The 13,953-nt window shown below is 37.5% G+C and overlaps 1 protein-coding gene across 3 annotated transcripts in view; it reads right to left on the bottom strand.

Annotated features, from left to right (window-relative positions):
* UNC13C (unc-13 homolog C) overlaps window positions 1-13,953 on the bottom strand; it is an 855,380-nt gene that overhangs the window by 405,043 nt on the left and 436,384 nt on the right. For all 3 annotated transcript variants that reach the window (XM_044925029.2, XM_044925027.2, XM_044925028.2), the window contains one exon: window positions 13,005-13,076. In XM_044925029.2, the coding sequence (XP_044780964.2) occupies window positions 13,005-13,076 (72 nt within the window). The remainder of the gene's footprint in view (window positions 1-13,004; window positions 13,077-13,953) is intronic.

The raw sequence follows: 13,953 nt of genomic DNA, 5'->3' as shown, positions 1-13,953 counted from the left end.
CTTTACAGATGACTGAACGGAGATAATTTTTAACACTGCAGGGAAGCCATTGGTGAAGTGAGCACTGAACAAGGAGCCCAGAGGCCTGAGTTCCTGAGCACAGGCTCTGTCGCATGACAGTTGAAATGGGCTTCAGAAGGCAGGAGCTGTCTTGTCTCTGAGTGTTAGGGCACAGCACCTTTTCATGGCACGAAATGAATGCTGTGCTATTTGCGAGTCTTATAATCTATGGAGAGACTTAAGTTCTCTAATCCTCAATTTCCTGCGCTACCTGTCTACTGTGTGTTGATGATCAAACTGTGTGACAGTAACAAATATAGCCCATAGACTTCAAACACTGAATAAATGCTAAGTAAGAGTGCTCATACTTCAGATGTGTTTAGATGAGTCTCTTTGCTTCTCATTTCCCACTCTGCTGGTGACTCACTGGGGAGAAAGACCAGCACTCTCTGAAGTTACATTTATAAATAATTCCCCACAACCACCTGATGCCTGATGAATAGTTGTTTACATAAATCCTGTAGGAGTCTAGCTGATAAGCAACACTAGAAGGGAAGTGCTTGTGTTTTTCATTAATCATCCTTAAATCTCATTTCAGAGTATCTTCCCACAGTGTTGACATGACTACCTTTCTATTATTCTTCAATTCCAAAGTATGGAAACAGCACTTTTCCTTTTATCAGTAATTCCCCTCACCAGGTATTTCCCCAGAATATGTCTGGTAATGGTACAAGGAGTTTCCCCTACAAAGAAGCTAATCTTCACTAAAAATTTTTCCATCTTTTAAAAAGCAAGATCCAGTCTTGCTACTCAATGAGGGTCTGATCAAAGTTCTTTACATTTCAAGTGAGTCTACACACCAAAAGTGTGTTCAAAATACGGGAACTTCTCAAGTAGGGGAACCCTGTGTTAGGGTTCACATAGAACAAGTGGATCCATCATTTTTCAATAAAGATAATTTGAGTCAATAAATCTCTTGGTTTCATTCTTTAATGAAGATGTCATGTCTTGAAAAGAACTGTTAAGACCAGAAACTATAAAACTCCTAGAGGAGAACATAGGCAAAACACTCTCTGACATACATCACAGCAGGATCCTCTATGACCCACCTCCCAGAATATTGGAAATAAAAGCAAAAATAAACAAATGGGACCTAATTAAACTTAAAAGCTTCTGCACATCAAAGGAAACTATTAGCAAGGTGAAAAGACAGCCTTCAGAATGGGAGAGAATAATAGCAAATGAAGCAACTGACAAACAACTAATCTCAAAAATATACAAGCAACTCCTACACCTCAATTTCAGAAAAATAAATGACCCAATCAAAAATGGGCCAAAGAACTAAATAGACATTTCTCCAAAGAAGACATACAGATGGCTAACAAACACATGAAAAGATGCTCAACATCACTCATTATCAGAGAAATGCAAATCAAAACCACTATGAGGTACCATTTCATGCCAGTCAGAATGGCTGCAATCCAAAAGTCTACAAGCAATAAATGCTGGAGAGGGTGTGGAGAAAAGAGAACCCTCTTACACTGTTGGTGGGAATGCAAACTAGTATACAGCCACTATGGAGAACAGTGTGGAGATTCCTTAAAAAACTGGAAATAGAACTGCCTTATGATCCAGCAATCCCACTGCTGGGCATACACATTGAGGAAACCAGAAGGGAAAGAGACACGTGTACCCCAATGTTCATCGCAGCACTGTTTATAATAGCCAGGACATGGAAGCAACCTAGATGTCCATCAGCAGATGAATGGACAAGAAAGCTGTGGTACATATACACAATGGAGTATTACTCAGCCATTAAAAAGAATACATTTGAATCAGTTCTAATGATGTGGATGAAACTGGAACCTATTATACAGAGTGAAGTAAGCCAGAAAGAAAAACACCAATACAGTATACTAACGCATATATATGGAATTTAGAAAGATGGTAACAATAACCCTATGTACGAGACAGCAAAAGACACACTGAGGTATAGATCAGTCTTATGGACTCTGTGGGAGAGGGAGAGGGTGGGGAGATTTGGGAGAATGGCATTGAAACATGTATAATATCATGTATGAAACGAGTCACCAGTCCAGGTTTGATGCACAATACTGGATGCTTGGGGCTGGTGCACTGGGACGACCCAGAGGGAGGGTCTGGGGAGGGAGGAGAGTTCAGGATGGGGAGCATGGGTATACCTGTGGCGGATTCATTTCGATGTTTGGCAAAACTAATACAATATTGTAAAGTTTAAAAATAAAATTAAAAAAAAAAGAATTCTGTTAGAATTAGAAGCATGTATTATTCATCTTTGCTTCCCCTTTACTGCCTAGCAGAGTGATATTCAATATCTTTGAAGTGAACTGAATGATTCTTGGCATAAGAGATATACCATTAGGTCTACATAGACAGTTTTATGTTCTGAGCTGAGGGCCTGGGGGACTGTGTGATGTGTGTGTGTGCATAGTACAGAATTGTTGGTTTAGCTAAAATTAAAAAAAAAAAAAAAGATTGGAGTTCAGGTATATTTGCAATTGCATAATTTGTCATCTTAGTAGTGGGAAAAAACAACAATTCTAACTGGAACACTGGGTAGGAATAGATTAGAGTCTGCTACTGAACATAAGAAAAGAGAGAGATATATATTAACTTAGAAAGCAGAATTGGGCAGATTCTTTACCAGCTGAACCACAAAGGAAGCCCAAGAATACTGGAGTGGGTAGCCTATCCCTTCTCCAGCAGATCTTCCTGACCCAGGGATAGAACCGGGATGTCCTGCATTGCAGGCAGATTCTTTACCAACTGATCTATCAGGGACGCCTAGAGTTAGACAAGCACTTGCTTTTTAATATGAATTTATCCACACAATTTAAATTTAATGATTAACACATTTTATCTAATCCCCTATGTCCATTTTCTTTTTATTGAATTCAAGTGATATACAATCAGTCCTCTAAATTTTTAGGCTATAGTAAGAGTATTAATATAAGGAACATTTGCTAAAATATTACACATGTTGAAGGAAAACAAGTGATAGACAGTTTTGATAGACAGCTGGCAAGGTTTCATTGAAATTGAAATGTTTGTTTTGGTTTGGTTAAAGAGGCATGGTCCATTTCATGAGAAGAGAAGCTAATTTCAAAATAGAAGAAACATGGAAAATTTATCAGACAGCACATCAAAAATCAATTGAATAGGGCATTAAAATAAACCATAACATTTGAAAGCTATAGAAGCTGGACAAAAACATAAGAGAATTCACTAGAGGGTATATGTCCCCAGTCTCAAGAAAATGATATGAGTTTTTCATTCTTGATTTTGGAGATATGGGCATGTGTTTACTAAAGCTGAAAATCACCCTAAAATAAATGGTTTATGAAAATATTTCTTATTCCAGCAAAGCATAAGATAGAATGATGGTCAATATAGAAATTCAGGAAATCAATAGTTAAGGAAAGCATGGAAAGAAAGGAAAATACATCTGATATGATCATCTCAGGGGAATATGGTATACTGAGGGAAAGAGTGTATTTTTAGCAGCAAAATAACAGCAGATCAAATAAGATTACAACGACATAGCTTTTGTGGAATAAGGTGAAAACCTAGGATATGGGGCACTGAATGAAAACAAAACAGAAGAAAACAAAGGAAAACCCTAAAATGAACCATGGGAAATGGAAGTCTGCCACTTATCTTGGATTAAGAATTGAATTAACGAGAAGAGAAAAAATATACACATATATACCCACGCATACAAGGACACAGAGTAGATAGAAAGAGAACTCGGTGCAGGTAATAGGATGCTAGCTGATGTGAAAGGATGGGGACTGAGAATTATGTTATCAAGAGAGGGTCTCTGGCCTAGGTAAACAAGGAACCAGACATATGGAGAAGATGGTTCGAAGAGCAAACAGAATCCTAATTACTGGAATTAGGACTGAGAGACAGAGTGGATTCAGTGATTTGGGAGACTTGCCACTAATCTATTTTAAATGTTTCTAAACTTTTCAAATCTTGTACAGTCAATGTAATATTATTAGCTAAAATGTATGTTCTGATAATAATAAAATCTATGCTCACTGCAGAAGTAATTTATAAACCGAAAAAGCACTAAAATAAAAAATAGCTTAATCTTTCAAATTTAGGCATAGTTTGACCCATATTCTTCCAGGAAATTTTATATTCATAGCCAGGATATCAGGCTTTTGCAGAGAAGTAAAAACAAACGTTACTTTTATACTACTGAAGTGATTCCAGAAAATAAGGCAATTTTATTGTGTTTCAACAGTGCCTTGATCTGTAGAAATGAGAACAAGGAACACTTTCACTCAGATAAGACTTAGTAACCAAGTATGACCTATGGACTACAAAGGAGAAGATGCGCATATTTTAGACGTAGATTTTGTTAAAAATTCATGCCCCGAGAAACTGGAATTTAAAGCAAGTTGCTCTACTAAATCACTTCCTGAACAATTAGGACTCTGAAATTGCCTTTCCTATTGACAGCTATATGGGGAAATTAGAATGAGTCCAAGAAATAAAGCAGTCAAGCCTCCTACTGAGAACAATTACCAGTGTTTTGGGGCCACCAAAATTCCAATCTACCAACTGTTGACACTTAAAACAGGAACAAAGCTTGGCTGCCTCCATTTGCCACATACCTTTTCTCTTCCCTCACCCCCATGTTAACCAGTGACTTAACTAATAAAGTTCTATTTTTCTTCTCATACTCCCTCACAGAAATATGCAAAGCATCATTTTCTTATACTTAAAACACAATCACATTTTGATAATTCTAGGGAAAAATTATGCTTTCTGTTTTTAAGTGTATTTCACATGCTTAATGCATGCTTTTTAGAAAAGAAATCAATTTACTGCCCTGTATGTATCATTTTGCTATTTCTGAACAAAAGCATCAGAAAGATTTGCAGAGCAAAGGTTAGATAAATGAGACCTTTGAAATTTGTTATGAGGACAGAACAATGGTAGAATAAGATCCTGAGCATAAAAACAGACATAATTTCAGGACTGATTTTTTAATCAAACTAATCATTACATAAGATTGACATCAGAAGGTAAAATTACTCAGGCAAAATTTTTATAGCAGAACGTACAGAGACTAAAAGTTATGTGCCTCTACATGGAACACTTTATGTAGTTTGTTTTTACTCACATTACCACTGATTAAGTAACTAATAGATTGAGTCCAAATAAAGAGAGTAGAAGAGTGATAAAATAGATGATTCAATAATTTAAGAAGAGGACAATACAGGATATACACCTTGAAAGATAATTTTGTTTCATGCCAATATATTACAAGGAACTTGATCTGATAACAAATTATGACAAATTTGTCATGTACTATAAGTATCGGTTTTTCTCCAATTCAAGCTTTCAATGAATATATATATATAAAGTGGTATAAGATGAGTAACTTATTAAATATAAGAGGCAAAAATAATGTGAATTTCTCCACTGGGGGAAACTTTGGACATTTTAATGTGGAAAGGTCTAGTTCTCATCAGTTGGGGCAGAGCCTGAGTTTTTATAAATCTTCTGATAGAGGTCATGAAAGAGGAAGGAGAAGGATTAGGATATTATAATAGGAAAAGAGGGAAAGGGGTGAGCATCTCTCTTAAAGGGAAACTATTCTACTGTTCTCTTTTGTAACTAAGAAAGTCACTCATGCATCTATGGAAAGCTGTGTGGTGAAAGCAGACAATCATAAAAATAATAACTAATATTTACTACATATTTATGTGTCCAAGGGGCTCCCCTGGTAGCTCAAACAGTAAAGAATTTGCCTGTAATGCGGGAGACCCAGGTTCGATCCCTGGGTCAGGAAGAACCCCAGGAGAAGGCAGTGGCAACCCACTCCAGTATTCTTGCCTGGAGAATTCCATGGACAGAGAAGCCTGGTGGGTTACAGTCTATGAGGCTGAAATGAGTTGGACATGACTGAGCAAGTAACACTCACTTTTTACCATGTGTCCAAAATGGTTGAAGTGCTCTCGATTTATCTCATTTGATTTCCCTAACAATCTTCTAGAAATATTAGTATATTCAGTTTGTATATTGAAAAACTAATCTGGCAACCTAGCCAGAAAAAACAAAAAAACATCATTTTACTGTTTTTTGTGGGAAAAAAATAAAACATTTTACTATATAGAAGGGGCTCAAAAGAAACAGATTTCCCAGTTATCTCAGAAAGTTTTTAAAAAGGAACTTCAAGACAAAATTACAAAAGTGGATTCTCTGGAAACCTAGGAGATATGTTTGGAATTCAGTTAAAGTCCATGGGCTTTGATCTTGGGCTTTTCGTATCATTTTCAGATATGACATTCAGACTTGCCTCCTACCTAATGTTGCACTGAGAGTAGTAACCAAAGCCTAAGCACTTTCAGATCTTTATGTGTGTGTGTGTGTGTGTGTGTGTGTGTGTGTGTATTTAAGACAGGGTTATTGATCAACTTTAAAATTTGAAAAGTATTTTAATTAAACATTTAAAAATTATCTACTTTATTAAAATAAATAGTATAGATAACTTCAATCTATTTAATGGAAAACAGGGAAACTAAAGAAAACTCAATCTACAGAATATAAACCTAGAAAGGAAACAGAGTAAAATGAAGAGAAATAGTAAATCAAAAAAAAGTAATAGAACTAAGCCCATAAAATAGAATTCACCCATAAAAAGGAAAATTCTGAAATTAAATTTTAAAATCAAGTTGTTTTTCTATAAGATATGAATAAAGACACAATAAAATGTAAATAAAGGGCTATAAAAGGTTCTATCAAAGAGGATACTAACCTAATTTAGTGAAAGTGAAAGTGAAAATCACTCAGTTATCTCCAACTCTTTGTGACCCCATGGACTTTAGTCCATGGAATTCCTCAGGCCAGAATACTGGAGTGGGTAGCCTTACCTTTCTCCAAGCCCGGGATCAAACCCAGGTCTCCTGCATTGCAGGCGGATTCTTTACCAGCTGAGCCACAAGGGAAGCCAAAGAATATTGGAGTGGGTAGCCTATCCCTTCTCCAGCAGATCTTCCTGACCCAGGAATTGAACTAGGGTCTCCTGAATTGCAGGTGGATTCTTTACCAACTGAACTAAAATTTAGGGTAGCTGTATTAATATCACATAGAACATTTTTAAGGAAAAATCATTTAAATGATTATTAAAATCAACTAGCAAAAGTTGAAAGAAATTATTAGAGATATAGAAGCCCCAAAACTTATGTACTAAAACAGAAAAAGCTCAGATGTGATATCTACAATGCTGATCATGTATTAAGCTATAAAGTGAAAGTGAAGTCGCTCAGTCGTGTGCGACTCTTTGAGACCCCATGGACTCTAGCCTATCAGGCTCCTCAGTTCATGGAATTTTCCAGTCAAGTGTACTGGAGTGGGTTGCCATTTCCTTCTCCACCGGATCTTCCTGACCCAGGGATCAAACCCAGGTCTCCGGCATTGCGGGCAGACACTTTACTGTCTGAGCCACCAGGGAAGTCCAGCAATCCTCAATTAAATAAGAAAGACTGAAGTACAGTCCATCTCCTTTGAATACAATGCAGTAACAAAATAAAGCCCTTATCTTTGGAATACTAATGAAAACACTTTCCATATAACTGATGAGTCAAAATACTAATCACTGGACCATTTACGAATCAATTCTATCTAAACAACAATAAAAGCACTATATATCAAAATTTGTACAATGCAGCTAAAGTGTGCTAAGAGGAAAATGGATAGTTTTAAATGCATACGTTAGAAAAGACAAAAAGAAAATTAAGTTATACACATGTGGTTAAAAATATAAACAAAAGCAATAAAATGATAGATATAAAATCTTTGAAGTTTGGAAGGAGAAAGAAATTGAGAAAGGAATACACAGAGGGTAGAAATATTCTTTTCTCAAAGCTAAGTGATGGATATACAGGTGTTTGTACTGTTTTTCACTTCGTTGATGCTGTATGTATTTTGTGTGTATGCAACAGTTAAAGATCCTGATGCTGGGAAAGATTGAGGGCAAGAAGATAAGGGTGCAACAGAGGATGAAATGGTTGAAAGGCATCACCGACTCAATGCACATGAGTTTGAGCAAACTCTGGGAGATACTGAAGGACAGGGAAGACTGGAATGTTGTGGTTCATGGGGTTGCAAAGAGTCAAACAGGACTTAGTGACTGAACAACAACAATAGCTAACAGCAACAATAAAAATTAACAAACTACATATTCAACTTAATAAGTTAGAAAAATAGCTTCAGGATAAATACAAACAGCAGAAGATGAATTCAAATAAGACAAGAGCAGAAATAAATGAAATAGAAAGCAAATCAACAATATGGAGTCAACAAATGCCAGAGAATCTCTTGTATAATGATTTACAAAAGAGAAAAAAGTACAAATAAATAAGATAAAAAACAGCTCAAGCTTTTATGAATGATACAATTATATGAACAATTTGATGGTATTCAATCTGAAAATTTAGAAAAAAAAGACAACCTTTGGGAAAAATATAAATTATCAAAATTGACTCAAGAACAAATGTTTAAATAACAGGAATAGAACTGTTATACTAAATAAATTGTTTCAATAGTCAAATAACTACCCTCAAATAAAACAAACAACCCCCCCCCCAAACAAAACTACAAGATGGTTTTAAGAGGCAAATTTTGTCAGTCTTTCAAGGTATAGCAACACACAATTCACATAGATCATCCTAGAGAAGTGACAAAAAGGAAAGCTCCCTAGCTTATTTAACAAAATTAATTTATTACTGATGCCATGATTGTTCAAAGACATGGTAAATCATATGCCATTTTACTAATGAATATGGATGCAAACATTTTACATAATTAGCAAACATATGAGAAAATTGAAGCCAAGAAAATTTCAGTAACTTGCCCAAGTTCCCTCAGTTAATAAATGGAGGACTTGGACCAACAATTTTCTCAAGCCTAGGACCATGCTCTTGAAGAAGGCAAGAAGCAAGACCAATAGCAACACTACTTGTTATGAAGCCCCTGTCAATACTCCCTGTAACCTGCCGCTCAGGTGCAAAGGTGACAGGGATGCACTGAGCTCAGCATGTACTCTGCATTATTCACCTTAAGTTCCTACCTCACTGCCCTGATGGCCATTGCTGTGCCTGGCAAGACATTTCCTTAATTCTCACTCATTGTGAAATAAGTATTACTGCATTAATTTAAGGATGAGTCTGAGGGAGATAAAGTGTAATGACAAGAAATGTGTTCTGAAAAGCAGTAAGAGGTAGAGCTGAGATTCAAACTCAGATCACATCACTTCAACAATCATTTATGTGGTTTGAAAGTATTCCTGTTTCTGAGCAGGACGCCAGACTCCTTGGGTGAACTGTGAGCCTTCAAATTTCAGACTGAATCCCAGATACTAGGCAGGTGGTTCTGACCTGTTTCCTTCTCCCAAGCATTCTTCTAGTGTCATGCTGGAATAGGACTATGTCTGATTTCCTGATCACTCTCACACCTAGTTCTTGCCGGTCCCTTTACTTTAGCCTGAATCCTGTATTGGAAGAAGGACCTCTATATCCCTAGACAAATCAACCCTTAGTGAGAATTCACACACTCTATAAGCCTGCCCTTAGGCCAGCCTCCTAAACATGGCCATCAACCCAGATAGAACAAACCATGTTTGAGAATCTCTTTTAGCCTTGGTGATTTGGGTTCTTTACTCTGAGTTTCCCATAACCATCATCTAAGCCTGTCTTAATTTAAATACCCCACCACCTAAGAGCTTCTATTAAGAACCATGGCAACAGTCCTTGGGTGACTGTTATCTCAGTTCTCCCTTCACTACATTATAAGCATCATGGTGGCAGGGATTTTTAGATAAATTGTTCTCTGCCTTATTTCCAAAATTTGAAACAATGCCTGAAACATAGTAGACAGTCCATATTTGTTGAAATGTTGAGTGGATTTGCTCTGATTGTGCTACTGTTGGGTCCAAACCTAGGAAATTATCACTGGGAAAGCAAGCACAAAGCTAAGCAGTATAGCACCAGGCAGATTACTGAGTATGAATACCAGATTGTTATTCTGTCTTGTGTTATTCAACCAGATTGGACTATTTAGAAATTTCAGGCCTTAAGGGCTAATTAGACTGAGATTCCCAATCAACCCCAGTAGCTCCTCATGGTGAGTGGGAATTGGTGACGGATGGAGCACTTGGCAGTGATCTGCCCACTGCCAAGTGTGTGTCAGTGGAGATGGTGCTGGCCTACCCACTGTCAACTTGCCTCAGATTTTATAGCACTTTCCTTCCTTGGAAGAGATGACTGCGATTTTTACTGTACATCTCTTTAATTCAAATAGAATAGGGCTATTCAAATAGAAGGCCTACCTTTTTCCACACGGCCAAGTCATTTTTCTTCATGTAAAGGCAAATATTTCATGCTTCACATTGAGGGTGCCTGGGACTTGCAGCACCAGGAACTAGAAATTATTCACTCCAGCATTTATATTAGTTGCCCATGTAATGACTTAATGTGACAGCTTGTCAAGAATGAGATTTAATATGCCTGTTGTATGGAAGTCATATTTCATTTGCTTTTTGGGACACTGGCCCCAGGGAAATGGGCTTTATAAATTTTAGCAGGAACTGTTGGGCTTGGTTCATCCACCCAACACTCACACAGAAAAATCTTTTATAGAGGCTTTCTGAAACTAAATACTAAAATAAAATGAATACTTTTAAGTAAAGGAACAGTTGACCAATAGCTATTTTAACCATACAGTGAGGGTGTGCTCTCTGTCAGAGCTTCAGAAAATGTAGTGGCAGTCCTCTAATTTCTATTGCTTTTCTCTTAACTTTTCATAGGGATGAGTATTTGTGCTTTAAACCAAAGACAATATTTTAAAACATAAAAAAACAGTCTAGAAGTCTATCCAATAAAAACCTTCCATTTTGATTATTTCCTCTGAAGCAAAAGACTGGATACTCTGAGATTCAGTAAGCAATAAGAGGCTTTTTCATGTATCAGAGAATGTTTATTTTCTCTTGTATCCAAACTACACTGGAAGTATTACATGGCATAACAAACCCAACAGATAAAAATAAGCCCCTGGGAAAGCAGTCATGTTTTAAAAATACTACGGCACAATACAAAATGTTCTGAATGTGCTGTAGCACCCAGATATTCAAATAGACATGTACTACTGCTGATATGTATTGGGCTGAGCGGGGTTTGCTGATGGAGACCTAGGAAAGGTTGGCTTTGGGTGGAAGATGACAATGAAAGAAGAAGAAAATGAGAAACAAAAATGTAAATAATGGTGTTTACGTGTCAAGTATATAGGAATTTAAAACAAGTAATAATAGTGGCCATGTTTTTATTCTCTAAGAAAGACATAGTCTCTAAAATTGGAGGAGGTAGTAGTACACAGTTGCAATAATCTGGGCACAGGGGCACAGATAAATTTTCCTGGATACAAGCCCCAGAGTAGTGGCTGGCAGGATGCAGTTACCATGGCACAACATCCACTGCTCATTGGAACTGGAATTACCTGGGAGGTTTTTTTCTTTTTAACTGGAAATGGCAACCCACTCCAGTGTTCTTGCCTGGAGAATCCCAGGGACAGTGGAGCCTGGTAGGCTGCAGTCCATGGGGTTGCTGAGGTAGGACACGACTGAGTGACTTCACTTTCACTTTTCACTTTCATGCATTGGAGAAGGAAATGGCAACCCACTCCAGTGTTCTTGCCTGGAGAATCCCAGAGACAGGGAAGCCTGGTGGGCTGCTGTCTATGGGGTCGCACAGAGTCAGACACGACTGAAGTGATTTAGCTTATCCAGGTTACACTTGAAGCCAGTTAAATCATTCATGGGAGTGAGACCCAGGCATCAGGGTTTAAAAGCTCCCCTAGGTGATTCTAGATGGCTCAGATGGTAAAAAATCTGCCTGCAGTGCAGGAGAAACCTGAGTTTAATCTCTAGGTTGGGAAGATCCCTTGGAGAAGGGAACGGCAATCCACTCCAGTATTCTTGCCTGGAGAATTCCATGGACAGAGGAACCTGGCAGGCTACAGTCCATGGGGTTGCAAACAGTAGGACACAACTGAGCAACACACACACACACACACACACACACACACAGGCAATTCTAATGAGCAAAATTCAAGAATCCCTGATCTAGATATTTGCAATCTATTTCTACCTTCTAATCATGTTGGTTCTTTCATTCAATAAGGAATTGACAAAGCATCTATCTCATGCCAGACTATGTAGTAAGCAATAGGGATAAAAACATTTAACAAGGACATCAAACAAGATGCAGTTCTTACCCTCATGGAGTCAAAAGGGAAGGCTTATGCAAAATAATCAAATTGTACTAACAAAAATAATAAAAGCACCAGCTTGTATTTATTGTATACTGTACCCTAGGATGCACAAGCATGTTAAACACTTATCCACTTCCTTCATCTACTGTATTATTATCACATCACTGTACATATGAGAGAACTCAGGCCCAGAGAAGTTACATAACTTGCCAGATATAATAAGCTAATTTAGCGGTCCAAATAGGATTCACCCCAAGCAGCCTTCACTCTTAATCACACCATCCTCTTGAGTTTGTGATTAAATGCTAGGAAGGCCCAGAGGAAGAAACAAATAATTGAGCCAAAAGGGGAGGGAGGTGTTTGGGAAAGCCTCAAAAACGAGGCAACATGTGGACTATGTAGAAATTTAGCAGGAATTTTCAGGTGGATTATAACAAGCAAACTGTGTTTGGATGAAATAGCATTTGTAAAGATGGGAAGGTACATGAATATTTGAGCAACACAGGATAATTTGTATGACAGTGCAGCTGAGGCTTTGAGGAAATTTGTTCAGGGTGAGACTTTCTGCATGTTCCCAGTTATTCCTAGAACTTTGGAATAAACATAACAAACAAGCAGCCCAAGCAGAATGCTTTTCCCCAGACTATGATCAATACATAGTTAGTAGCTGACTCTGCACCTACCAATTCCTCATTGTTTAAAGATGTCCTAATCACCATAGCCAGGGAGAGTCCAGACTTCCGGGCAGCCAGCGTCTTAAAAAATTAAAAAAAAAAAAAAAACAATCATGAGTTACTGATACATGAGGTGACTGTTATTTACCTATTACTCAGCAGAAGATGAAAATGTAAGAGTATAGACTATCACTGTTCACACTTTAGGTAACAGGGACATACTATATTCAGTAGTCAGCCAATTCATCCAGAATGTGGAATCACAGAACATTAAAGCTAAAAAACTCCCTTTTAGATCATCAAACCCAGACCCTACATTTTACAGATGATAAAACTGAGGCCCAGTAAGAAAGACTGAGTAACCCAAGGTTTCTAGGCTAGTATGAGACTTCTAAAACATTGTTTTTCCTCCAAGAAAACCATAATCACATGCCTTCATAAAACATGACCATTGATATAGAGCCAGCTCACCTCTCTGATAGCCCTGAATCACAACAGGTATTAGATGATTCTTGAGTTGTCTATAGTTTCCTGGAATATGCTTCCATATCTAGCCAATGTATTTTCTTACCAAGTATGCATTTTATCAAGTGAGAATCATCATTCCCAGATTTGTTCTCCTCACTCAATGCTGGTAACTTAGGTGATTTTAAGTAAGAGTTACATTCCTTTAGTTTCCCCTGTAAAATAGAACCATTATACGGCTCCCACTAGAAACATACACGATGTAAGGTTAATGTACTCAATGGTACTATAGAGAACTGTGGAAATCAGTTCTACATGGGAATAGTAAATATTCTCCTCCATTAGGGGTCAGAAATATGTCTACTTGGAGCCACAAAGACACTGTGCATAGTTAAGTACAGTACAGTCCTAAGCAGGGAGGTGACTTTCCATCTGTCTCCACCCCTACCATGTAAACTTATAGGGCACTTATCTCCAAAGATAGTCTGTTATT

The sequence above is a fragment of the Bubalus bubalis genome, chromosome 11 (genome assembly GCF_019923935.1).
Source record: "Bubalus bubalis isolate 160015118507 breed Murrah chromosome 11, NDDB_SH_1, whole genome shotgun sequence".
NCBI classification, from domain to species: domain Eukaryota; kingdom Metazoa; phylum Chordata; class Mammalia; order Artiodactyla; family Bovidae; genus Bubalus; species Bubalus bubalis.
Note: the sequence above shows the minus strand (reverse complement) of the source record. Positions and strands in the feature narration are given on the sequence as shown.